At 44.1% G+C, this 27487-nt stretch overlaps 3 protein-coding genes across 5 annotated transcripts; all 3 read right to left on the bottom strand.

Annotated features, from left to right (window-relative positions):
* Positions 1-1473: 1473 nt before the first annotated feature.
* Positions 1474-24242, bottom strand: LOC111071488 (polyglutamine-repeat protein pqn-41). Of its 3 annotated transcripts, none has more exons than XM_041592563.1 (9): positions 23545-24242; positions 5510-6430; positions 5133-5442; positions 3572-3682; positions 3411-3512; positions 3142-3340; positions 2126-3079; positions 1966-2067; positions 1474-1903 (listed from the first exon to the last, which is right to left on the bottom strand). In XM_041592563.1, the coding sequence occupies exons 2-9, from the start codon at positions 6388-6390 to the stop codon at positions 1719-1721; spliced, it is 2844 nt and encodes a 947-aa protein (XP_041448497.1). In that variant the 5' UTR covers positions 6391-6430; positions 23545-24242; the 3' UTR covers positions 1474-1718. The 3 variants fall into 3 exon arrangements, with proteins under 3 accessions (XP_041448497.1, XP_041448498.1, XP_041448499.1); XM_041592564.1 differs by having other exon boundaries at positions 3572-3658; XM_041592565.1 differs by lacking the exons at positions 5133-5442; positions 5510-6430; positions 23545-24242 and adding an exon at positions 4059-4568 and having other exon boundaries at positions 3572-3658.
* A 565-nt stretch (positions 24243-24807) lies between these two features.
* Positions 24808-25407, bottom strand: LOC111071457 (1,2-dihydroxy-3-keto-5-methylthiopentene dioxygenase). The gene is given in 2 exon segments (XM_041592623.1): positions 24808-25003; positions 25241-25407. Coding segments are annotated over 2 exon segments (291 nt in total). The 3' UTR covers positions 24808-24879.
* A 132-nt stretch (positions 25408-25539) lies between these two features.
* LOC111071491 (ankyrin repeat and MYND domain-containing protein 2) lies at positions 25540-27052 on the bottom strand. The gene is made up of 3 exons (XM_022362873.2): positions 26720-27052; positions 25893-26666; positions 25540-25827 (listed from the first exon to the last, which is right to left on the bottom strand). The coding sequence occupies exons 1-3, from the start codon at positions 26927-26929 to the stop codon at positions 25591-25593; spliced, it is 1221 nt and encodes a 406-aa protein (XP_022218565.2). The 5' UTR covers positions 26930-27052; the 3' UTR covers positions 25540-25590.
* Between the last annotated feature and the right edge of the window lie 435 nt (positions 27053-27487).

The raw sequence follows: 27487 nt of genomic DNA, 5'->3' as shown, positions 1-27487 counted from the left end.
GCGGGATTCAGCTTTCTCCATGTAAAATAGCGAATAAAATAGTACAAAAAACGTACAAACCGTTGTTGGTTTAAAAACTGTTATATTTTCTTATACTGTTTTACATTTTTAGCATAGAATTTCAAACACACATACACACTGAATCGACTGAATGACAATGCCTTGTTTAGTTCTTAGTTTTGCTTAAAATAATTACGAATTTTAATTGGTTAATTTTCTTTTTGTTGTTGCTTTGCTTTTTGTTTTTTTTTTGTTTCTGTTGTAATTTTATATTTTTTTGATCACATTTTGATTTCGCATGCCCAAAGTGAGTTTGGTTTGTTTTTCCGAATGGTTCGCCTGAATGAAAACCTCCTCTACAAACTGATCCGTTCCCAGTTCTTCTGTTCGACAAATCAAAAATATATATACCTATATATATATATGTATGTATGTATGTATATCGTATCTATAGAGATTTATGTATGCGCAAGCCTCTGCTTCTGCCTCTGCTTCTGTCTAGATTCCTACAGTACAGTGTATATATGCTAATATTCAGTCGGTATTATAATCATGTTTACTTTCCCTTCCCATTGGAGAGGGGAAGAGGTGTTCTTATGAAATCGTTCTGTTCTGTTTTGTTCTTGTTCTTGTCTAATGGGAAGAGTATATAAATTTCGGCTTACCGAAGATATTTCATGTGTTGATATATTTACAATATTATAAGGATTAGCTTTTAGTTTTCGATGTATTTTGAAGTAGAAAGAGCTTTCCTAAGAGTGTTCTGAATTAATCATGGGGCGGTTCGGGTTCGGGTTCTGCTTCAATTAAATAACAGTACTAAATTCAAACTGGAGCTGTAACATGGATAAGGCATGGTATAAGGACTTAGTCGGAACTGTTTATGATATATGATTGATTGATGTAGATGCTGGTAGACTGGCAATGCAAGAATTGGTGTAATTTGTTTTCTGTAATTTATTATACCCTAAAAAATTTGTTTACAACTAATTACTAGTCATACGCTTAAAATTGATTAAAAAATATAATTTATATATTTATAGATTTAGTCACGATGGTAAAAACTAAAAATGTTGTACGGCAAAATGGTTGATCATCTGTCTCTCTATCTACCAATTCGGTTTCTGGGACTTCTTATGCCCTTTTGCGTGTTTTACAATACCAAAAGAGGTTAACAATTACAAAATCTTTTGTTGTGGGAAAGGGGGGGTTGGGATCGGGCATGGTTGTGGTTGGTGTGCCCCTAGAAAACGGGGCAATCGTCTTACGGCTAGCATTCATTATTATTCATATTTAATATATATATTCAATTACTAGGAGCTTAAAGGTTGTGTTTTGCATTCATCATTCATTTATCGTTTGCTACATTTACTCGTGGCTTATCGTTTGCTTTGCGCTCTGCTCTGTATTGTAAATCAATGACAAAAAGTGCTAACAAATGAAGGAAACTACTAACAATTGGGCTTAGATCGGTTTTGTTGCTTGTTCTGCTTTGTATAATTGTTTATAATTATAGATAATTATTGTTTACAAATAGCATAATTAATAGTTACGTGTATATTTAATGTTTTCTTATTAGTTTTTGTTGTTTCTGCATCTGCTTTCGTTTCTCCTTCTTTCTGTTTAAATTATAAAATTTCCTAATCAAGAAAACCATAAGAATAGTTGTTTTTGTTGTTTGTTGTTGTTGTTTGCTGGGTGTTTTTTTTTCGCAGGCCTTAGGCCTTCCAGTTGTTCTGGCGACTGCCGCTGGCTCCACTCTGCTGCTGTGGCGGTATCATCTCCAACAGATACTGACGCTGCAGCTCCGCCGCCCGCTGTACGTCCGCCATGCTGTTGGCATTACTCGAGTTCTTGGACGAGCCCGATGACGAGCTGCTCTTTTTGTTGTTGTTGTTGAAAGCTACCCGAGAATGAGAATAAGTTAGCAAGGGTCATTCAGCATGGTAAGGTTTTGGGACTCACCTGCCACTTGGGCCGCTTGCGCCATGGCCACCTGATAGGAGTACAAAAGCGGTGCAAACTGCATCATATGCTGTGGATTGCCACCCAGACCCTGACCCAATGCTGCAGAAGAAATTCATTTATGATATTGTTGAATCAGGCAATAAGGCTAGTAACCTACCTCTGAAGAGCTGCTGTTGGAAAGCCTGCATGGCGGCCGCTGTGGCCGCAGGCGAGGAGTTGCCCATTGCCGCCGCTTGATTGCTGGAGGCTGACGATGATGCGCCAAAGTTGCCCAGTCCGCCCAGAGCCGCCAGATTGCCCAGCTGGCTGAGATTACCCAGATTGCTTAGGTTGCCCAGGCTGGCCAGGCTGTTGATGTTCAGGCCACCCATGGCACTGAGATGAGCGGCCGCCGCCAGCGTTGCTGCCGAGTACTTGTCATAGCTCTGGGCCTGCTGTTGCTGCTGCTCGCGTTGCTGATCGCGCTGCTGTTGTTGCTGCTGCTGTTGTTGTTGCTGTTGCTGTTGTTGTTGTTGCTGCTGGTGGTGGTGATGGTCGTGGCGATCATTGCGTGATGAGCGCGACGAGGACGTCGGCTCGTGGTGGTGCGCTGCCGTGGGTCCTGGACTAAGGATACCCGCTTGCTGGGCAGCTATGGCCGCCGCTGCTGCTGTGGCAGCTGCACGTGACGAACGTGGTGTACTGGGCGGTGGTGTGGGCTGGTTTTGTGGTGGTGGCGGCGTTGGTCTAGGTGCTGGCGTTGGTGTCTGACACTTGGTCGGTATAACCGTGACAGACGGTGGCAGATTGACCAGTGCCGCCGCTGCCGAGGCATGCGACGCCTGAAGCTGCTCACGCTCTCGCTCGCGCTGCAGGGCCTGCTGGTGTTGATGCGAATGCGACGAGGAGTTGTTGGCGGCGGACACGGATAGCGACGCGCTGACATTGTTCAGGGCATGCGTGTCCACGGGCGATGGACTGCTCTGGCTGGCCAAACGCTGCTCGATCTCCTGCTCCTGCTGCAGTGCCTTGACAAACGCCTGTTTCAGTCGATTGGTGTGCTCCGCCTTCAAAGCCTTCTTCACGTTCGAGGTGACGCACTGCTCGCAAATCACCTTAGGATCCTTGTTGGCTATAGCAGAATCCTCTGGTTAGTTTTACTTTCATTTAGGGGTTCCATTTCGATAAGCTTACTCTGTTTCTCCCACTTCCAGACGGGTGTAAAGTCAATCTTGCACTGGGCACAGCGGAAGGGTGCTGCCACAGCATTGGCCTTCTTGTTGACAGTCAAAAAGTCAACGACCGTCTCCAGTCCAAGCAGATAGACAAAGTCCGTGTTGCTGGGATTGGGTATGAAGTGCATCTCTGGTGGTGGTGGCTTTGGTGGGGGAATCTATGGGTTGGATAGTAACAAATTATTGCACAATTCTCTTTTTGTTGGTGTAGCTAGCCCTTTTTCTCACCTGTAGCAAAGTCTTTTCCAGCTGCTTGCGCAGTGCCATTTTAGCCGCCGCCTGACGCTGGGCAGGCGTCTGTGCATCCTCGCGTGGCGCGGAGCGATCATTCTGCAATAAATCATTATACATCCAACCACCAAGTCGAATATTCTCATTTTCCTACTCACCTTTAGATCGTTCAGTTGATTCTGATGCGTTTGCGATAGCGGCGGCGCCGGAGTGATGGAAACAGAATTGCTTATGGTTCCAGGTACCTTCGAATTATCCGAAATATTAGGCTGCATGTTTTCAACGATTTTGTTTTGTTTAAATATATATGAATGTAGAGCAATTTAGAGCGTTTAATAGTTGAGCGTTAGTCGAGATCAAATAAATACGTAGAAAGTTAAGTTAAATTTTTCGAGTCACTTTTGCAACGAGCCTATATGTGAGAAGTGAACGACTTCGGGCTGATGGATGTGACGTATTAGTAGTAGTAGTATTAGTAGTGTTGGAAAAGTGGAAACTAGTGTTGTACAGCAAGAAATATGCAATGATGAAAATCGAAAGGGATGTTAGAATAAACCTATCTTTTGTTCCTATTTCGTATGTAATATTCAAAATCCTATTTGTCCATCTTTGTTTCATTAAAAATGAAATGTTATATTCAATTACCATTTGTTGGATTGATGCGTTTTTTCTTTCTTGAGCTTTTTCTTGAGCTCTACGTTGAGCCATTAGTTGCAGCGCTTCAATTCTTGCTTGAGCTTCTTCTTGAGCTCTATGTTGAGCTACTATTGGTTGGATTGACTCATTTCTTCTCGCTTGAGCTTCTTCTTTAGCTCTTTGTTGAGCCCATATTTTAATAGATGCGTCTTTTTCTGCTTTAGCTTGCTTATTTGCTTGTTCTTGAGCTTCTTCTTCAGCTCTACGTTGAGCTATTATTGATGCATTTTTTTTAGCTTGAGCTTGTTTTTTAGCTCTAAGTCGTAGTTGATAATTTCTGCTCGCCAACCGAGCCGCTGCACGACGACTGGCCGCTTTAACTCGTTCAGTTTCTCGTCGGATTGCTCGTTCCTCTTCGGTGGATTGATTCCTATATTTCTGAACCCGCATTGAAGCACGGCTTTTTCTGGAAATATCCGATTTTCTGCTTCGCATTTTTAATAGTAAATGCACCAGAAACACTTCTAGTGGAATACAGGAGATGATATTCAACTATCTATTGTCATTTACAGCCCTGCCTGGAATGGCCTACTTTCAAAACATATTCACATAAAATATCTAAAATGTCGATTATCCGAGCCACGGTCACGTTCCGATGTATCATGCAAATCTGTGCTAATCGTAACTTACACCACTTTCATTTATGGATAGATTCTTCTTCTTATTTTTAGCCTAATGATTTAGTTTAACTTTAATTAAAGACCGCTCTGGCTGCTCTGTAGTACGAAACCTTTTTGGTGCAACAAAAGAGCCCAGGAGAGGCTCAAATTCTTTGCGTAACTTTCCCAATTTCACCTTTTGCAATAGTTCTTGCTGTTATTTTTGTTAGTGTTTTTATTAGTAATGCGCATAGTGCACTGTGCAGTGTTGGTAAGCGTGAGTTTTCTTGTTGATTTTTGTGTGTGTTTTGTTGTTGATTGTTGTTTCTGTTTTTTTGTGTTTGGTGCTTTCTGAACAAAAATGCGAGTGGGGGAGTGGAAAAAACTCGGCGCTTACGGCAACGATGACATTACAATAACTCACATTGCGTGCTTTCAGACTGGAAGGCGGCGCTGACGTCGGCGTGATGGTCACCGAGGGCGTGATGGTGAGATTCGGCAGATTGGTGCGCGGCGGCAGTGCGCTCGACCGGTGCGAAGAGGAGGTGGCAGGCGTGATGGTTGTGCCGGCGGCCAATGTGGCGCCTGGCGGTAATGAGGCTCTGGGTGGCGGGAGGATCGAGTTGCTGCTGAGGCTGCCGCGCTGCGATCCGCTCAGGGCTGCCGCTGCTGCTGCAATGGCCGAGGCAGCCACTGCCGCAGAGCTGGAGCTGCCCGTCCGGCTGTTGGTGGCGCTACGATGGGGGGGAGGGAAACACACACATTAATAAGGATCTTGGATCCAAAATTCAAGGCACTCACCTGATACTAACGGCAGCTGCACTGCCGCCCAGACTGCTGCGTCCTTTGCTGTGCGCCGGCTGCGGCACCGCCGACGTGGGCGTCACACTCAGCGATCCCTTGGAGGTGAGAGCGGCTGGTATGGCGGACAGCGGATTATTGGGCGACACGCTGGTCGGCGTGACCACCAGATTCTCCTTCATCACCTGCTGCGACTGCTTCAGCTTCTTGAGCAGCATCAGCTTGGTCTCCTCGTTGCGCAGATCCTGCCGCAGCCTGCGAAGGCTCTTCTCGCGCTCCTTCAGCTCGGCGTGGGACAACTCCTTGATGGGCACATACGGCGGCATCTCCTCGTCGTCCGTCTCCGAGTCAATGTTTCCGTTCTGCTGCCGTCCATTGGTGCGCGCGGGCAGCAGCACAATGTCGGGGGCCTCGGCGTATGACTTGGGCTCTGTGCGGGGCCGTAGCACCCGCCTCTGGACCTTGTTCTCATCCACACCGCCGCCACCACCGCCGCCAGCAGAGAGTACTCCCCCGTCTGCATTGCCGCTGGAGCTGTTGTTTGTTGTGTTGTTGATGCTGGGAGTGGCGGCATTGCTGCCGCTATTCGTGGTGCTGCTGTTGGTGGGACTGCTGCCGGCAATGCCATTTCCAGTGCTACTGTTGTTGTTGTTGCTGTTGCTGGTGCTTGTGTTGCTACTGGCGGGAATGGTGGCAGCGCCTGCTGTGGGCGCTGGCGTTGTAGACGGCGTTATGGTCAAACCCGAATTATTGGCCGTCAGTGCCCGCAGATCCCGATTGCTGAGCGCTGTTGATGGGGGCGCCGGCGTTATGGTTAACGCCGGATCCCGGCCAGAGCTCAGACTCAAGTCGACCACATCGTCGACCTCCATTTTGGCCATTTTCGCACGTCGCGTCGTCGTGATTCTGTATCTTGGGCAACTGAAAGAGGGAGAGATATTCAGATTACTAGGCATCCTATGGAAAAGCAAAGCAAAGCAAAGCATAGCATGGATGGATGGGGTCGGAGGTCGTTTGGTTTTCATTAAGGGTTGAATTCGGGCTTCCTTTGCTCTCGTGTTTTTGTCTGCTGCTTTTGCTGTCATACCACTTTCAAGGCGGATGTCAGCCACTAACCCCTAACGGTTTATTGTGTGTTTTCTTTTTTTTTTGTTGTCACACTGTGAAGGTCTCATTTACTGCTTGGCTGCTCCCTTTTCCGCATTGGGACATACATAATAAAGATATCCTGATTTTCAATTGAGACGATGACGATGACGACGACGACGACCTTGTTGAGGCAACTGATAGCCCGCACGGCCAAGGCGCCCCCCTCTCGCGATCTCAAGAGAAAGAGCTTGTGCAAGAAAAAAAAAAAAAAAAAAAAGGAAAGCTGCGCCAAATCGCAAATCAACTCTCTGATTCGATTGCACAAATGTATGGAGATGTACATAAATAGTCCGTCTGTCTGTCTGTCTGCAGGTATGCATGTTCGAGGAGGCAAAACATTTCTTCCATTTCCATTCGGACTTTGGATATCTTCCGCAAGCCAGTCACGTTTTCGATTTAACAAATTTTCGCATACAAAGGCCGCTCTGGGGCTGCTGAGTAGCAAGAAACATTTACATGAAAATGAAGTGAGGAATGAGGGGGGGAAGGAGCACAATGGGGGGTAAATAGGGGAAGTAGTGGTAGTAGTAGTAGTTCCAGAACTAGCAGAGACACAAACCACCTGGCAAACACACACACACACACACACACACACAAAGACGTATAGCGTAGCGACACGTGAGAGTGAAAGGTGAATAAACTTTTCAAACAACTCAAAACGGGAGGCAACAAAAGCAACAATTCACCTGCTAATACTGATTTACAAGCTGCAAAAAATAACAAGCAAAACTAATCGACAAATATTCAAAAACCCCAGGCAACAAAAACAAAACATTGCACAAACAATAGTGTTTTAATTTTGGTTTATTTAAATACAAATCAGAAACAGTTGACAGTCATTATGTACACTAATTGCATTTAATGAAATTTGTACAAGTTTAGGCATAAAAAGAAAACTTTTAAAGAAATCATAGAATATATTTGTTTTCTTTATTTTGGAACTTAAATTATAAAATAAATTGTCCATAGAGATCTAGTACAGGACCCGCGCGCTACTACCCACCACCCCAACAGCAACAACAACAACACCAAAACACCTAAAACTTGTCGGGTAGAGTTTTCATTGGAATTTTGATAACAAACTGAATCCGAGTATAATAATTTTTGTTTGTAATTTAATGAAAACAGCATAAATTCGAAACATTTCAACTGCTGGAAACTCTGGACTGGCTGAATTTCGAACTGAATGATAGAGCAGAGCTTCAGCAGAGCCTAGTTCTGCCAACGGCCTCAAGAAAATGTTGGCAAAAGAAAAGCGAATCGAATGGCATAATTATATCGACAGCAGCAGCAGCAACAACATCCCCATTTCCCATGGCTGCTGTCCCCAACGTGCCATAAATTAACTCGCTTTGAAAGTTGGCACTCATACAGAGGCAAGCACAAAAACACAATCACAAACACCTACATGTCTACGTATGAGCACGATTACTCGTTCGTTTCTTTTTTCCCTCTTTCTTTTGCGCTCTTTCTTGTCCCCCCGCAAGCGGCAGTCTACGTAGTCTCGTTACTTTCCACACTTGTGTCGTCATCAGATTGTGCGCCACTCGAACAACACAGCGTAGCCGTCGTCGCCCGCGTTCGCGATTACTAACAGCTCTGCACGGTGGAGTGCAGTAGGCAAATGTGCGATTGTTTTGATATACAATTAAATAGTTGCTCGCTTTGACTTCTACAGTGGTCGAAACCTATGGTAATACATGTAGTTATATGTAAGAATATACATTTTGGAAATTGTTTCTTCCAAATTAAATTTATTATTCAATACTTAAACCACTTTCTATTCAGTTCGACATTTACTAATTTTTCTAAATCTTTTTTCTATATTTGTTTTGTTTTATCTTTCCAGCAATTCTTTTTAATCTTCAATTTTGATTTGAATGCAAAATTAACATTGTTAATATTGTTTTAAATATACATAAATGAATATTTCTTAATTTACAACATAATTGCCCTTAATTTCAGAGACCCCGAGGTAAAAGTTTTAAATATTTTTAATTTTTTCAAGTTTCAACTTTCCGTAGACTAAATTTGTCTTTGATCGCTTTTTGGCACCCAATAGCCGTTCATTTAATTTCTAATTCTAATGGACTCTGTCCCACCGTGCCTTGTGTAAATGTGTGCGTGTGCTTTTGTATGCTTTGATGATTGTCAGCTTTTTTTTTTCTCTTTTTATTAAATTAATACAGTTTTAAATTTTTATAGATGCTTTTTAATGTACACACACACACACATTAACAAATATATGTACATTTGTATAACGAGGCGAGACTATATGGTGGGTGCCTTGTATCACCCTCTGCCGGAATATGGAAGAGATTTAGTGAAACAAAAAACTTTATCGATTTGTGCGACATTTCCATTACGATTGGGCAGTATTATTTGCCTGACCATAATTGTGTTTAATAGAGCGCTAAATGGGCTTCAATTAGCGCCCCAGAGCTTTGGGTTTACAGTGGGTCAATGATGACACAGGGCACACTGTGGGATATGCATGCAGGCATGCAAGTTCAAGTTTATCCCCCCGCGTCTAACGGTCATTGGCACCTGTCCAAGAAGGGGGAAAGGCGACGCATTAGACTAGAGCCCGATAACTGACCAGAAGATAAGGACAGCCAGCCAGGCAACCAGCAGGGGGGGGATTGACTTCACAGTCATCCCAGGCGAGCGCAACTTAGAAGCCGATGACGACAACGACAGCGCAAAAAAAAAAAGCAAAGAAATAAGGTTAAATCAAAAGTACAGTTGTGTACATAGCGCGGCGAGCAGCAGCAGCAGCAGAAGCAGCAGAAGGCAGCACCAACAACAAAAGCAAAGAGTAGCCGCAGCAACAGCAAAATGTGTTTGAGTGTGCGGTGTACGGATGAGAGCGGGAGAACGGAAGAGCGGGCATGAGAGAGAGCGAGAGCAAGATGGAAGAAGAGAGCGCACGTCGCACACACGCGACGACAACGATGAGGAGAGCGCGGCGGTGGCTGTGGTTGTCAGACGGTGGCTATTGGGATACCCAAGTTTGGGGTCGACACTGTCTGTCTGGCCACCCACAATGGCACCCACAAACCCCCCTCTCAAACTCACCAACTCCCACTCCCACTACCTCTGCCGCTAACACGAACCCGAACCTAACCTAAAATCGATTTGCATATTATTTGGGGGCTATCCCTCTCATCAACAGTGTCTCAAGAATACCTCGATTACAATATTACAATACTGCATTCAATAAGTTAAAGAAATGTTGTCAAAACAAGTGGCAGCTTAGCAAAAAGACAAAAAAAAATAAAAAAACAAACATGAATAGTACTTCTCGGTTCGGCATTATAAGAAATGCGCATATCTTATGGCTGGCCTGCCTGTCCCATTGTACATAAGCAAGTCGGGGAGAAGATTGAAGTGGAGTGGTAGCGGGAGAGGTGGGCTGCTGCTGCTTCGTGAGAGAGCAAGCTAGCAGGCGAGCGAGTGAGAGCGCACGACTTGTTGTATATGATGGAAGGGTAGGGGCAGGGGGAGGGGGGAGACCAACCAACCGACCTTCCTCGTCGTACATACATATTTACTCATCCATGCCTGGGATTTGGGAGGTTCGGTTTTGGCAGGCTCGGGGTGGTGGCAGTGGCAGGGAGCGCCGGGATGATGATGATGATGATGCAATGGGTGCAACTAGAAACCGACTCGAACCTAACCTACGATTGTCCAGTTCCAGCTCCTAGCTGCAGCTCAATGGAAAACTATCTTTAATTTACATGGAAATGTGACATCACAGAACCCAAAAGTCATTCTCTATATATTTATGTACATGCATACACACATACATTTGTACATATGTGATAGGGATATACATATCTGCATATACGCTCTGCCCCTCTGGCCTTATCTTGTGAGTGTCACTATAATTATGCAGCCCACTGTGGTGTATTGCTTTTTTTCTTGTTGCGTTTATTTATAGCCAGGCGATAAGCATTGGTTGGGGGGGAAAACGCAAACAAACAAAATGAACCAAAAAGTTCTAAATGGGTTAACTACACACAACATTAACAGCAAATTAATGACGCACGCTGTAAGAAAGACCGACCAACAAGCAATACATACCGATTTGCCGCAATACAAAAAAATTAGAGCAGAATAAAGTATCCATTGAAAACAAAATTTCCATTAAAATGCAATCAATCCAAAACCAAATAACAAAGTGTACAAATTATTTCTGTACGTAAAAAAGTTAATGGTTAATTTTTTTTTTTTGCCATACAAAGACAGAAATTTCATCACAATTCGTTCTATAAATTATTTTTAAGCCCCAAATAAATATAAAAACTTTTGATTTTTATCGTTTATATTTGTTCAAAAGGAATGTTGTATTTTTAAATTGAAAAATAATTTGTAGCGTAACTACACGACAAGTTATGGAATTGGTTGTTGGGCATTTCAAATATTTATTATATTGTGGATTTGTTTGCCTTATCACATCAAAGTAAATGCACAAACAAATACTAGTGTATTGTCTTTTATGGCTCTGCTGAGTAATTGGCTTGGCAAGTGGAAATGTGGACTAGGGGGGGTGGCAGGGTTCCACTCCGTTCCGTTCCTTCCCACATGCTAGTGCACAGCTGTTTTGTGTCCTCTCTTTTCTTTTTGCGTGCTCTTGACCAGCGTTGCCAGCTAAATAAACAGTAAAAATACATAAGCCGCAATAGCAACAATGCAAAGACAAGCTAAAAATTAATGACTTTCAAAACTGGTTTTGTTTGTCCAAGTTGTTGTTGTTGTTGTTGCTAGAGGCAGCAGAAAACTAAGAAGCAGAGATGATGTTGCTGCCAAAGCATCATTTAATGCTACGCTTGAAGAACATTTTGATACACTTGCAGAGAGGGGTATATGGTATATGATTCAGTGACAGATGTTTGAAACGCAGAGAGAAAATTATTCCTCAACCATTAGGCTCGTAGCATACATACATATTTACGAGTATATGTATGTAGTTCCGTGTGTCATTAGATAACTCACCAACTCGTATTACTGACTACTCGTTTTATAAAGCGGGAAGAGTATCAAAAGCTTCGGCCGCCTTTCTTAATCTTTGTTTTAGTTAGGGGAAACCATTAAGGGAAGGGGGGAAGCCGACGCGTCTGGTAATTTGTCTGATTAAGTGGAATTTTTCCACAGCAACGAAGTGCAGGAAATAAAGTAAAATGTACTTCTCTTTTAAATGTGCCAAATATTGAGTAAATTGCAATAAATAGATTTGTTGCCTTTTTGCGCGCTGGCCATAAAACACTCACACGCACTCACACACACACACACAAGCGGAGGTAGAGAGGCGTACGGTTGGATAGACAAAAGCAGAGACGACGACGAGGCAGCAGAGCACTGGCAGAGACAGAGGCAGCTTTCGGTCGGTCGTTTGGTTTATGTACAACTTGAACCCATTGCCTATGTATGCATGTTTGTATGTATGTACCGTGCCCGAGTGTGAGTGAGAGCCACAGACACAGAGTCAGGCATCAGCATGTACAAAAAGCAAGAGAAACAACAAAAGCAAAGACGGGGAGCCAGTTGATGGTGGAAGGGGGAGAGAGCAGGAGGTGGAGAATGCAATTCTGCCCATGTACATATGTATGTATGTATGTAAACAGTATATAAATAGCTGACACACACACACTTATATATGTACATATATGTAAGAACAACCTGCGCAAATGTGTGAACTTGTCCATTGACAATATGTGAAATTGTTAAAGTTTTTGGTCCAGAAATACACAAATTAAGAGCCTCCCCGTTAGGTTACAACATTAACTATAACTGTAACTGTAACTCTCACCATTCACATTCTCAGTTTCCCCTATCTGGCAACTCCCCCATGGGAAGGCAAGGCAGCCCGGCCAGCCACTGCAATGCCTCTTATCGCGAGAGAATAAAAAGTTTTGTAATAACAACAAGGAGAAAGGCCAGATTCGGATGACGAAGCTATTCGTACCCTGGATAGGCGATTTTGATAAAAACTTATTAATGTAATTGCATGCAGAAATACGAACGGCTGCATCCTTGAAAGTTGCTGTACTTCCGGAATTCACACGCTCAGACAGACCTCAGACCTTTCCTTACATTCGTCCAGAATCCGAATACCTTTCTCTGATAAGAGGGTATCAAAAATGAGAAGCTCGCACGCGTTAAGAATAACCCCAAAAAGAAACACGTAAATGGTATGCCGGCAGCGCTGTCGCTGCCCCTGTTCTGCCCGACAGCGGCGCCCGAAAGAAATAACAGAAAACCAGTTAGCCGATACTTTACACACACACACACACACACAAACGCGAATACAGAACCGCACACACAGTCACACGCATTTGACATTCATATTACGATACGATAAGTGCAAAAAATACTCGACAACCATTTCATTCAATTCTTTTCAGCGAGAGATTTCAGTTTCGTTTTCCATTAGTATAATTAAATGAATATCGAACTATGAAAGCCCCCTCCTTCTTATCATAACTGAGGGTACAGTCGATATCGGTTATTAATAATGCTAGACAGGGGGTCTATGTACTTCAGGTCTCTTACACCTATGTATAAATATTACATTCGAGCGCATTGTACAATAATTTAATTGTTGTTTATGCAAATCGTTTAACAGAAAAACATATGGAGTCATTTAAAGATTTGTATACAAACTATAATCACTATAGTTAGTCCAAGCATTGCCTCACCGCAGTCCCATATATTCATATATGTACATATGTATGTTTGTATGCATGTACTTGGGCCTTGAACTAGCCACGAGCAAGTATGTACACGGATCAGTATATAATATGTAGATAAACCAATGTTTATAGTCTGTAAATATGCAAATATATACATAAATATGCACATATTATATAATATGTACATATTTACACACAGGCCACCATGTAATTTAATTGTATCTTCGCACGCTCAGACTTTCACAAAAGAATACATAGTTGGGGTAGTAATGTGGTATATGTATACATATATGTACGTAAGTATGTATGTATGCATATATGTACATATAAACTATGTATGTATCTTTATGTGATAGGTGATCGTTCAATACAATTTAGAATCTTCTAGAAATTTAATGTAATATTTCATATTTTCAAACAGAAACTTCCAGAAATGATCTGTTGCCTGCACACAGTAGCGTACATAAACTAGTATATATGTATGTATTAGTGTAGCCAACTCTAGCCAACGGTTCAACTTTTGGATGTCTTTTTTTTATTAGCGATCGCTGCACAGAAATATATGTATATGTAATTATGTCATACATACATATACACATTTCCTGTATGCAGAGGAATATTTGTTTGGTTTGACAAGTCCCTGATAAGTACATTTCCCCCAACTTTCAATATTGGATATTTCACATATCGAACACTTGGATTAGAATGTGTGGACATATGTATCTACATATGTACATATAAATACCAATCTATATATGTACAATGTGCACGCATATACACTTATTTATATACTTAAGGTATTGTACATTTGCCTGTGCATATGCATAGTGTATAAAAATAAATGTCGCGCAAAAATCAAAAAAAAAGAGAAAACATTTTTTCTAGCTCTCTTTTGCTGATAAGCGGGGCGACACTTACAATACAGACACACATGCATATGTACATCATCCCATGCACACAGTCTCAGCTAGAGAGTAGTATATAAGCAGCAATGCTCTGGTCATGTATATACGGACGGGGCATTGAGTACTGCTTTCAGTTTACTGTTGTTAAGGCTGAATCACAACTTTTCTCGAGAAGATCAGCGATAACTGTTAATCTTCCAAAGCCTATTAGTGAAATACATACACATACAAAAACAAACATACATGCGTACATATGTATTTAGATGTAAATGGTAAATTGTGTGCTAGAGCGTTTAGCTAAAAAACCTAAATCGCGAGATTAAATTCCACATTTAAAGGTTTCCCACCATATTTAACAACAGAGTTTTCTATTGGCAAAAGGCTCTCTACTGGAGCAGACTTTGAACCTTCTTCTAGCTGAAATTTGGAATTAGGTCTCTGAACTTGCACAAGAGGAGAAATCTGGACGATGGATGGATGGATGCACTAACGGTACCACAGCAACTGATGCTGCAACAACGAGTCATACAACAACTAATACTTTTATTCCCCCTATCTCTATGTACGGTACAATTTTTTATGCGCTTGTTCTTATTTTTTTTTTTGCACTTAATGACGTGTAACGAGCCCGCGCGCGTGTTTTTGCAGTTGTCTTTGTATGCGCGCTCTTTTTCTCCTCTCTCTCTCTCTCTCTCTGTTGATCCCCCTCTTTCTCTTTACCCCTCCCTATCTTTCTTTGGTGTGCCAGCAGCATACATACATACATATATGTACATATGTACTAGCGATTGGCGGACTATGCGCGTGCGAGCGAGATGCCACACTTTGAAAATAAACAGGTAAAAAGGTAAGCCAAAAGAAAACAACACCAACAAAAAAAGCAGCTTTGCCACTTTTGATACCCTTCTCCTGCAGAATAGGGTTCAATGATTCTGCACAGAAGTTTGAAACGGCGAAAAGGAAGTGTGTCCATCAGTCCCTCAATATTCACCCAGTTGTGAAGATATTTAAAGTACTTCCTTATCAATCAAGGTATAAACGTAGCCAAACAACTGTTACCCATATCTGACATTGAACAAATCGGCATGCAAGAGTATTTGTGCGTCGGCTAGCATTTATATCTTTAATTTTTTTTTTGCTGGTGCTGCTCTGCCCGTCTTTTAGTCACAGGGGGAGGGGGTTGGCAGCTTTTTCTGTATTATTTGAGTGAAATGATCGTCAGCAAACAGCCCAAGTGGCTGGGCAGTTTCTGTTTCTGTTTTTGTTGTTGTTGGTCAATAATTATCAAGCATACATAAATAATTAGTCAGCAAGAGCTGACCATGAAAATCAGCAGAAACAAAGAAGTGGAAAATCAATGTAAGGAAAAGTGTTAACAGCAGCGTTTTAGCTTACTTTTTTTTTTAGTACATAAGGCGCAGAAGGTGCATGTTACATACAATATGTACGAGTAAATTATGAACTTATTTAGAGAACTTATTTATACAGATCCTACCTACAGATCCTTGTGGAGACAACATTTAGCTGTACATATCCCTATTGGCCACAGTGAGATGAGTGTTAAGGAGGGGAGATGAGGGTATGGACAACAAGGAAGCAACTTTCTGGCACTCAACTCCTTCTTTTCTTCTAAGCAACAACCCCTGTTCGAATTCGAGGATCAGCGACTGGCATAAGACAAAATTTCGAACAACAATCGAAAAGAGCGACACGGCGAGGGGCAGCGCAGCAGCAGCGACGGTGGCAGCGAGTCATTTAAACGGTCAATTGCCTCAGGCTCAAAAGCAAATGTCCGAATAAGAGAGAGAGCTACAACGCTACAACAGCCATAAAAACAACAACAAAAAAAACAAACTAAACGAAATGGAGAGAGGCACTGCAAACGGTAGAGAGGGAGAGGGACAACAACAGCTGACAGCTGAAAAGTGCAGGCCAAATGCCGAAAAAAAATTAAGCAAATGTTTTTCATATTTCATTTCTCACCTAAAAAAGAAATGTTGCTATAACCATAAATACACATGTGTGCGTACACATACAGAGCGTGTACACATAAATTATTGAATTGTGTTTTAAAGAGTTGGCTATAAAAAAATGTTGGAGCACCTTCAATGTGCATAAATTAGCCAAGCGCAGCAGCCAGCCCCAGAGAAGAAGCTAAGTAGAAGGCGGAATGGAGGAGAAACAGGCAGACACAGAGAGACGGCAAGAGAGCGAACAGCACACACAGTTCTCTCTCTCTATTTAGATGGGCATGGCTGCCTGTCTGTGTGTGGGTTCTACTTTTGGATGTACGTGTGTGTTTGTGCGGTCTTCGGTCAGCTAATCAGGCAATTAAAGAACCAAAAAATAGAAAAAAAAAACCGAAGCAATAATAAACGCAACGGAAAGGAACTTGTGAGTCGCTTCTTTGGACGCGACTCTACTTTTATACCCACACTCAGTCAGTATCTAAATTTGTGAGCTTATGCTTTACGTAGAATTTTAAAATATTTTACATTTTATCTGTCATCTACATGTTTATTCTACATCTGGATTGTAGATTTTACATCTTCTCTGCGAAAGGTCGCGCATTGCACAGGGCAGAGTGTGTGCGAGCGAGAAGGAGAATGAGTAGCGGTTGCTCTAGCTCATATAGTATCTGAGATCTAGGCGCTCATCAAGACGTACAGTCGGACATGGCTACCTTGACTCGGCTATTGATGCTGATCTGCTAAATATATACATATACTTTATGGAAGGAAGGATAAAACAGAATGTCAAAACTTTTGATACCCTTGCAGATGCATCAATTAGTTGATTCATTCTTTGAGCTACAAACATCTGATTAAAATCATAATGCTCTCTGCAAGGGTATACTCACTCCGACTACAAAGAGAAATGGCAGAATGCAAAAGAATCTAAAAATCAAAGAGTGTGCTGCCATAAAATAGAAACAGTTTTGGCAAACAACAAACAAAGTGTTTTCAATAAACAAAGTAAATAAATGGCAAGAGTATAAACTGAAAGTTTTGCAATGATTATGCAATAGACTATGTCTTAAACTTTTCTATTTCTTTATGCTTATATTTGCAATAATAACTATTAATTAAATAACAAAAAACAACAACAGAAATTTCGAAAACTTTCCTGAAGGGCTCGAAGGGTTCTTAAGCTCTGCATTGGGAAAATTCCACTTCGGATCGGAAGTAAATCTGTTTTTACCAATTTGCGGGCTTGTCATAAGCAGGCGGTAATTCTGATGGTATTCCTCCCTCTCTATAGCAACACCCCCTCCGCCGGCATGGCCCACGCACTTTTCTCCAAAAACTTTTCCACCACCGAAAAACAAGGCGAGACACAACAAGAACAACAATATGACAGAGGGATTCGACAAGTTACTTCACTTAGTGCGGGTGAAAAGGGGGGGGGTTAGGTACATACACACGCAGAGGCAGTGGGCGAAAACTTAGTCGAAGCTTTAAAGTTGCCCTTTAAAGTGGGTGGCAGTGGGGTTGCTGGGGTTTGCACCTCCCAAAGGAATGACTGTAAGAAAGGGAGGGGAGAAAAGAGCGGCTGTGGATACCGCAGTCTTTTCGTCTGGTCTCATTCAGCCTCACCACCCCCAGGGCCCACAGGGCTGCCGACATAGCAGCCCAAACCCAACCCAACCGCCTCACCTCACCCCCTCAAACGTCCCTTCCCTGTCTGTGTGTTGGGTAACTGTTTTTTTTTTTCCTTTTCTCTGCTTCTTTCTTTTGCTTTTGCCCTAACAAAAATGTGTATCTAGAAATATTTTATGCAGGCAACTCTTCAGCGGGCTGTGGGGTGGTGTGGGGGTGTGGGGGTGTCGTAGAATCGTGCAAGGGGTGGAGGGAGGGAGAGCAACGTTGCTTTTTAGAGGGGTGGGTGGAGGTGGAGTCGCAGCTGCTACTACTGCGGTTGTTGTTGCTCCTGTTTTCCCACTGTTTGGGGGGCTTTGGGGCGTGTACTGGGTGGTTCCCAAGCTAAACTATGGCCTTTGAGGATGGGTGGGGGCTTGGGCTCGTGGAGATTCTACCTCTAACACACATCTAAAAACATATATAGACTACATATGCGTATGTATGTATGTATGTATGTGGGTGGGTGTGTGTGTGTGTGTGTATGTGTGTGTCCGGGAGGCATCAAGACACATGTCCACATAATTGCCAAACGCGCAAAATCGAAGTTGGCGACCTCCCCGACCCCAACATCAGTCCAACATCACCCCACCGCCACCGCCACTATACCATCCCAAAACACCCAACTCCCCCACTGCCACCATTCAAATTCAACCAAACATGGCGCTCAGCTTAGGATTACTCACCATTTTGCATTTCAGGTACAGTTGCGCCTGCAATTTATAGTTTGGACATGCACAGAACCTGAGTCTGAGGCTATGCTCTTTCATAAATAATAGCCATGGGCCATGGGCCGTGGGCCGTAGGCTTTCCCCCCACCCCCAACCCTTTGCAACACGCTAATTGCCATTTTCATTAAAATTGCGTAATATTAATGGTTGATTGAGCTACGGGCAGGCAGAGGCAGAGGCAGCGGTTGAAGCGTTGTTGGCTAGGTGTTGCGGCTAAAACTAATTTCCTGCTAAAGGTTACCCACCAGCAGCTACTGCTACTATATCATCATCATCATCAACACACATATGTTGGCTCCCCAGACGTCCTACATGTGTCCTGGCCATCAACAAATTCGAATTTTCGGATTTACTATTTGGGGAAATTTGCATTTGGAGTGTCGAACCCCACCAGACCACACCACCCGAAACCACATTCGTTTTGACCAGCAGGAAGTCGTCTGTTTAGTGATATACAATGGGGTTCAGAGCCAAATCAACGCATAGATTACGCAACTAACTATCCACCCACCCACCCACACGCAGATAGGCAGACAGAGAGAGAGGAGAGGGACAACCCAAAATAGGTAGGAAATTCACACAGTGTGGGACCTTAGCCCCACTTCTATAGGCCTTGGTGGGTGCGAGAGTTGGGGAATGCGAGGAGCTGCCCGGATATTATATGCATACTTGAGCTATGCGGGGTGTAGGGGTGCTCTGAGCTGCCTTCCGACCAGACCCGACCCGACCCGGACCTGACCGAGACCATACTGGATACTGGGAGGGGGGTCTCCCTCTCCTCCCCCCTGCCTACTTCCACCCATTGCCTGTTTTGTATATGTATCTGTTTTTGCATGCTCTGCTCTTCACTTCACTTCACTCCACTCTACTCCTCTCTCTCTCTTATGGTCTGTCTCTCTCTGTCTTTCTCTGTGTGTGTGTGTGTGTGTGTTTATGTACACATGCATACACAGCTGTACCGGGTTTCGGGGCATTTTACAGCCACAGAGCCGCCGCTGCCACAGCACGCCCTACCACCCCCCATCCTTTCTGCTTTCCGAACCTTTCTGCTTCTCCAGCTCCGCCATTTCCTCTTCCACCCACAAACAACAATGCAAAACGTCTGCATTTCAACTAACGGCACCCAATACACAAACAACAAAAGCAGCAAGGCAGCCAGCCAGCCCTTTCTCTCATCCCATTCGCTCTCTCGCTAGGCAGCAGCAGCCGCCTCCCTAGCACTCCCTCTGCTACTCCCACTACCACTCCCACTCCCACTCCAAATGCAGCAGCCGCCATCTCATATTGTTGTTGCTTTCTTGCTACCGAAAAACTTTTATACATAAGCGGAAGCCCTACCATTCCATTCCACACCTCCCCACACCCACAGCCACAACACCCCCACCACCACCCACCACTTACTCCTGCTTAACAGCAAAACCAGGGCTGGCCACAGAGCAAGAGCGAGAGAGAGAGAGAGGTAGTAGCTCATTACAAAATCAATAAGTCAATTTTCGTTTTTCATTACATTTCCCTAAATTTCATGACAGTTTTTCCCCACTCTTTTTGGCCATATTTAATCAATAAACGAAACGGTGGGTTTTCAGTTTGGTTTGTCATCTGCTTTAAATTTAAGTTACCCCAGCACTCTGATCCCCCCTGGCTCATAATCGATTTTTTCAGCACACGCAAAGCTAAAGCTCTTCCCCAACCTCCCAACCGCCCTGCCTCCCCCTCACCCAGAAGTAAGAAAGTGTCCCTCTCCCTTTCGCACACTCCCAAGCAGAGCAAAGCACAAAAGGGAATCATAAAAAATATATATGTATATGTATAAAACAAAAGCAAAAAAAAAAAAACAGCTATAGCAAAAAAAAACAAGTAGACATGGAAGAAGGGGGGTGGGAAGAAGAAGCCAATGGTAAAGAGTGGTAAGTGTGGGGAGGACAGAAGAGAAGCCGAAGCAAGCGGAGAGAAGTCAAAGGAAGGGGGCGAGGAGAAGCCAAACTTATATAGAACAAAATTGAGGGGGCTAGAACGAAGCTGGAGGGTAAACGAATTACAGTGTCTTTTCCCCATTTTACGCTTTCACAACACTAATAATTCGATCACATATCGATGACTGACATGATCTTCGTAATCGTAATCGCAATCGTAGTGCTGCCAAGCCACTTGCATATGTTGATTCCTTGTTAACGCTGGCTTCTGGCTTTGGCCCTTCTGTTTCAGTTGTCCACAGAGACCTACCAGAGTTTCGGTGCATCCGCATCCGCATTGAATGCAAAAGCTTAGGCTTAGGTATAGCCCTGACACCACCCTAGCGCCCCGTCTCTCAATCACTATTCTCTCTCTCGCACTCTATCTTTCAACAATGCTGCTGGCATGGACGCTGCTGCATGCAACTATTGAAGCATGAACATGCAATTTATGTACAAACACTAACATACATACAAACATATGTACAGCCAACTATGAAATACAGCAACAACAGCTATAGGCGACTGTACTTTTGATATAAAATCCACTCTCCATTCCACACATAGAAATCCAAACATACACACACTCACACACACGTACCGGGCAGGGGGGGGATACATATAGAGAAATCACCCCACCCCCCAAGCCCCCATCACATCCCCCTTTAGAGAGACACCCACTTGGAGAGCTCTGTTTAGTTTTAGTTGCGCTTTAAACTGCATTTCGGCTTGCTGTTTTGTTGTTGTAAGCTCTGTACATAGAGGAGCATGGCACGAGAGAGTGTCGTGTGTACAAGAGCAGGAGGGGGGTGGTACGGGGCGGGGTAAGGTGGGGACTACATGGGAGTGTGTGTCTGTGTGTGTGGTGTTCCAACAATTCGCATTTCTGTTGCAGCAAACGAAATAGAAAACAACTGCAATATATGATGATGGAACGGAATGGATCGAGTATGCAATACACCAACTCCCATTCAGAGCCCACCCCCCACACACCATCAATAAGACTCCCATATACAATCTTTTATGCACTTTGCATTGACCCTGGCCGACTGCCATTAGCTTGCAACTGGAAAAGAAACCAAACCCTAACCTAAATTAAAAGAAATCTTGGTATCTGCACCCGAGTGGGAGGGGAAACAGCGCATTGGCTGGGCGCTGCTTACGCATGCAGTCGTCGCCGCAGAGCGTCGATGTCGAGTTTTGCTCCACTTGCACCAACAACACCAACACCACCATGCTGGAAAAGACGAGAATTTCGGATATCGGTGTTCTCTCACACCTATGCATGCGCAGGTACAAGCACAGGTATATGTATGGGTATGGATGTTGTATGTATGTATGTGTGTATACCCAATGCAGAGCTGATTACACTACAGAATATTTCGATGGAGTACAGGATTTATAACTTCTAAGCTATATTACTGCTATTAGCAAGCAGCCAATCACCTTTGGTGAGCTTTACCATAACATAACATCTGCTAACCGATTTCCAGATATTCTTCCTGGCCTTGGCTTCTTTCAGGAGTCTCCTTTTCTGGATCTCTGTCAGTTTCCTTGGGGATTAACCTATTAATCATTTCCCTCAAGTTCAAACCCATAAAATGTTGCCCGTCTTCATCCAGAAACTCTTAGCCATCTGTGGGGGCATGCGGCGAAGATTATCTGATTTAAGTAATGCCGACGACCTGCTCCACTGCGAACTAGTTCCCCGACTTGAATAGTTCTCAGACTCCTACCACAACGGTGCTGCGATGTCGCCAGCTGGAAATGCGGGTCTGGGTCGCCATCGAGACGGCACGGGACGATACGAGACGAGACGAGAGGAGGGACGTAGTGAATGCAGTAGCACATAAAGAATGCCAAAATAAGTTTAAAACTAACGACGTGCTGCGTGTGAGTGGGAGCAGCATAACAAGTGCTGCTGACAGAGAGAGAGAGAGAGATAGTGGAGGAGAGAGCGAGAGCAAGGTGGTTATGTCTGCATGTGTATGTGTGTGTGTATTTTGGAGCATGCAACTTTTCGTGCTGTTTGCCAAAATGCGTTCGTTACCCGGCTACGGCTACGGCCTGGCGGCACGGCACGCATTCCCGAAACATAGCCACGAAGAGGGAGCCAGTGAGAGCAGGGGAAAACAGAAAGAGGGAGACCGAGAGAAAGAGAGAGGTAGGTAGGCATTGAGAGAGAGAGCCATGTTGCCGAACAAGTGCAGGCTGGGGTACGTATATGTGTGTGTGCGTGTGTGTGTGTGTGCGTGGGGTCATTCTCGAAAACGTTCAAGTGGTGCGGGTAATTTGCCAAGTTTGCAATCGTACCGCACCGTACCCAAGAAAAGTTCATTAACACACTTAATATGCAAGAGCAGAGGCCCGCTCATTCATGGCAGCTGCAGATACATTTCAGGGCACCGCAAATGTGTGTAGATAACGGAACGACAAGACTGCTATACTACCCCCTCGCTTCCAGTCAAGCAGCGCAGCGGCAGATACAATAGAAAACAACAAAAAAACACACACAAAATCGCCTAAGCCATGGCGTCACGGCGACGACGCTGGCACCGACAGCGGCAGACAGACGAACGCCAAAAGCTGTAAAAATTGTCAATATAGAGGAGGAGGTGGAGGTGGAAAAAGTTGGAGCTTTGGCGAAATAATGCGCGAGAGTTAAAGAAGAACGCCGACTGCGGCAGAGCATTTTTAACGAGCACACACACACATACACACATATGCATGCATACGGGGAGACGCCGACGCCGGCCGCAGCAGCAGACCGGTTGAGGTTAAATTGGATAGTTGAAGCCAAGGGGAGAGAGAGAGAGAGAGAGATAGAGAGAGCAAGCAAGAGAGTGGAGATGGAGTGGAGTGTGGGGCGCGCTGGTTGCTCTCGCATACATTTTGAATTTTTTTCCTTTCGGCGTAATGAAAATTTTAGCAAAAGACAATGGGGAGGGGGTGAAGTGAATCTTACCCGCGTGGAGAGCAAAAATCCGTTACTGCTGTGGGTGCTACCGCTGGCGATGCTGATGCTGCTGCTGCTACCTCTGCGTCCAGCCTGGGATTTGATATTAATTTTCCACTTGCACACACAAAACAATCACCTTATGCAAAGAACCGATATTTTCCTCGACTTTTATGGAAGAAAATTTTCACTTTTTTGTGTTGCGCTAATTTCTTCTTATTTACTTGCGGGTGTGTATGTACATACGTATGTACGTCAGATGCACTCACACAGCCAAGAGGGGCGGCGCGCTTATTCTGGCATATACGTGTGTATATATGTATATCGGACGGTACGGCCGTGTTAAACACCAATACACTTGCACCACGCACTGCTGACGTCGCTGCTGTTGTTGCGGCTCCCTCCAAACACAAATATTTTATCGGCAACGAACGCGTTTTATTTAAATATTTATGTTGTATATTTATATACTTGACTTTGTTTCACAATTTGTTTACGATTTCAGAGAGCGAGAGAGACCGACAAACATACACTTGTAGAACTCATTTTGTTGACAAACAAGACAACAAATTTGATTATACTTTGTTTGATTTATTGTTTTCGCGGCATGCCCAGAGTGGGAGGAAATAGACAGTTATTCCACGCGCGTTTGGAAAATCTCGGAAAATTCTTGTTGTTTCATGTTCCGCGGCGAAAAAATTGTGAGACCATATTTCTGCCTATCAGTGGGACCGCGGATTGTTTGATAAAATATACTGTCTGACCCTCAGAAATAAACCGAAATATACCGATGAAAAAGAAACGAACTTAACCCACTTAACACCATCTAAATAATCCTGTTTTGAACCGCGGAATGTAATTTTGTTCGTGACTTCTGCCACTTCCTCTTTACTTTACTTATTAATATTCGGTCTAATGTTACTAAACATATAATTTTATCCGATTGATGAATTCATTTTCTACAAGATTAGTTAATTTTAAGTACTTCTTTTGTATTGGATTATTTATAAAATAAGGTTCAAGCAAAAAAGATAAAAATTAAGTAGAATCATACAAAATAAGTGGGCATCCAACAGATGTGGTATGGGCATTTGTATGCCCTATTTCATTTAATTATGACTGGGAGGATAAACATTTTTTGAAGTCTATAATAGATTTTTCCACCAAGGGTATTCCATGCTGCTGGCATGACTAAAAAACAAATTAGACACCCTGTTTGAGTTGTGTGTTTACTTTTCAGAGAACAAAACCAAAAAAAACGGATAACCTGACCAAGTACTTCTGACGGTTTAATATATATACAAATTTGAAAATAAACATACAACATATACAAAATGCTGATCTCTAGACCTGGTTTAATTGCACAAAGTTCTCGGCTTGATGCTTTAGGTAGGACTTGCGGCAATCTAAATCATCTGCGGGAGGATTATGCGTCGACCAGATGTGTTCTCCAACAAAATAGCGACGGCTTTAATAAAATTATATAGCGGATGACGGGACTATCCAGAATTTAAAAATAATATTAAAATAAAATAACTATAGTTAATGGCTCGGAGGAGGGAGATCCAGTAAACTTCGATGTGTCATGAGTCTCAATCGAGAGGGCCAGAGGCTCCTCATCAATCAATGATTAATAACCATAGTATAGTTATAATCATAAAATAATAATAATCGTCAGCGTGTTTCAGCCGGAAAGCAACGATACGATCGTTTAAGATAAGCTTTTGCTTGAAGGTCCACTCATGCCTTGAAATACTCGACGCCCGTCTTCTGGTACAGTTCAGGCAGCTCCAGATGGACCGGGGGACTGCGATGAAGCTTCAACCGCTGATCGGTCTCCTGCTCGTTGTCCATAAACCACACCTTCATCATGATTTAATAATAAATATTTATTTCTATGATTCTGTCTATGAGCAGTGCTGGCAAGCGGAGAAATCCGTTAAGTGTTGTGACACTCTGCGCGATAGCTGTTTGGGAGGAGTAAACAAAGGCCGTGACACGAGATTTGTGTATAGTAAATATATTTCCATATAAAAGAAACACTTGGCATGGCGATTACGCCGACAGCTTGGAGAGCTCCTCCTGCAGTTCTGAGGTATCAATAGGACCCTTCGACTGCACCTGGGCCATGGCTCCAGCCAGGGAGGCGGCCAAGAGCCGGGCACAGCTCTTCTTGTGCATGAACCAGTGCAGACGCTGGCACTCCCGATCGCAATACTGCACCGCCTTGCATTTGGAGCACTTCTTGTCAGGCTTCTCCTGTCCGCAGGTGCTGCAGTAGCTCGTTTCGTCCTGCAAAAGCGGAAAATGTTGATAGATTGGTATGCTTTTCCACGAGAACTTCAGACGAGACCCACCACAAAGCCGCGCATTCCGTTGATGGCATTGCGCAGGATAACCAGGGCCGGCGGGGCATCCTTGCCTCCAAATTGCGTGGCTATCTGCCTGAAGATGGTGCACTCCCGCACGGGAAACTCCCGCGCACACTCCCGTAACGTGTACTCCACGTAGTCCAGCTGGCCCTGTTTGTTCTCCTTGAGCACCCTCTTCACGAACAGCTCGATAAAGTCGTTTTTGTTGGCCTCCGGTTCGTCGCCGCCACTCTTCTCCTTGTGCTGCGCCTTAAACTGCTCCTCACAGCGGATCAGCTCGGCCACGATCCAGCCCTGGTAGTGGAACTTGAAGGCCAGAAGCTCGTTCATGTCGTGTGTCTTCTGCATCTCCTTCTCGCACATCAGTGCCAGGGTCTTGCGCAGGTTACTCAGTATCCTGAGCAGTCCCAGGGACTGGGCGTTCAGGGCGATTCTCACGGGATGCAGATTGATCTCGATGACAAAGGTGTGGAAGGCCGAGAGCAGCGCGGGCGGTATCAACGGCTCCGTTTGCTGGCCGTGCGCTTGTGTGTAGTACTCCAGTCCAGATCGAGTCACATAGTTGTTGATTGTCTCTACGCAGGCATGGTTTCCCACGAAGGCGGCCATCTGTGAGGCGGTGCGCGAGACGCTGTTGATGCTGCCGGGATTGATGCCGGCATCCAGCAGCTGGCGGCACACGTGAGTGCTGCCGGACAGGGCGGCAAAGTGCAGAGGTGTATAGTCGGCCCCGTGCTGATTCAAGTTGATGTCGGCGCCCTGTTGGGGAAAGAAGGTTGTCATTCCGCTACAGCGTTGTGGCGCCCACTCACCATGTCCAGCAGTATTTGCACCGCCTCTTTGTTGCCTTTGAAGCTCGCATGCGCCAGAAGCGACATGCCCGTGTCATCCACAAAGTTAACGCCGCCACCCTTCAGCTGTCCGAGCAGCTGTGCAAATCCACTCGTGTCATTCTTGGCTATACGCTCCAGCAACAGTTGCTGTATGTCGTCCAGTTGGGAGCTCTTGCTGTCCGCCGCCATATCAAGTGGGTTATATTTCCTATTTGCAAGGATTTAAGTCAGGAAAATGATAAAATTGAAGAAAAATTCACGGTTTGCAGCGTGCGGTAGGAATAGCGATGGGATGTCGGCGGAACGATAGTTGAGCGTCTTGCAGCACTGCTTCAGCATCGGTATATTTCGAAAATGAGAATGTATATTGCGTATATTTCTGAGGGTCAGGCGGGTATATTCGATCGATAAAGCCGCGGTCCCACTGCTCACAAATGTTTTGGTCGCCGCGAAGAAGTGCTGAATTTTTTTCTGAATCAGAAAAATCCGTTGAATTGTTTGCTGCACGCGTTCGTCCAAGGATTAATAAATAAGTGCAATAAATGTTCGTAGGATAACACAGAATAGGAAGTTAAAATTGTTGAATAATTGTTTGATTGTCGTGTCGCGTCTTTGGCGCCGTCCTGTGTATCGTGTGCGTGTTTTTATATATATTTTTTAAATAAACATAAATTTTGTGAAAACATTGAAAACCCAACCATGCTATAGGCGCCGCTGCGCTCAAGTCTATCCAACACAGATTACGCG

This window comes from Drosophila obscura, unplaced genomic scaffold (genome assembly GCF_018151105.1).
Source record: "Drosophila obscura isolate BZ-5 IFL unplaced genomic scaffold, ASM1815110v1 contig_181, whole genome shotgun sequence".
Classification (NCBI taxonomy): domain Eukaryota; kingdom Metazoa; phylum Arthropoda; class Insecta; order Diptera; family Drosophilidae; genus Drosophila; species Drosophila obscura.
The sequence above is the reverse complement of the archived record's forward strand: the minus strand, read 5'-3'. Positions and strand labels throughout refer to the sequence as shown.

Excerpts from the sequence above, each read along its gene's own strand:
- LOC111071491 (XM_022362873.2), bottom strand. The coding sequence starts at position 26,929 with ATGGCGGCGGACAGCAAGAGCTCCCAACTGGACGACATACAGCAACTG. Across the intron at positions 26,667-26,719 it reads TGCAAATACTGCTGGACATG|GGCGCCGACATCAACTTGAA; the intron begins GTGAGTGGGCGC and ends TTTCCCCAACAG. Across the intron at positions 25,828-25,892 it reads ACGGAATGCGCGGCTTTGTG|GACGAAACGAGCTACTGCAG; the intron begins GTGGGTCTCGTC and ends CCGCTTTTGCAG.
- LOC111071488 (XM_041592563.1), bottom strand. The coding sequence starts at position 6,390 with ATGGCCAAAATGGAGGTCGACGATGTGGTCGACTTGAGTCTGAGCTCT. Across the intron at positions 3,080-3,141 it reads CTGGAAGTGGGAGAAACAGA|CCAACAAGGATCCTAAGGTG; the intron begins GTAAGCTTATCG and ends ATTCTGCTATAG. Across the intron at positions 2,068-2,125 it reads CCAACAGCAGCTCTTCAGAG|CATTGGGTCAGGGTCTGGGT; the intron begins GTAGGTTACTAG and ends TTTCTTCTGCAG.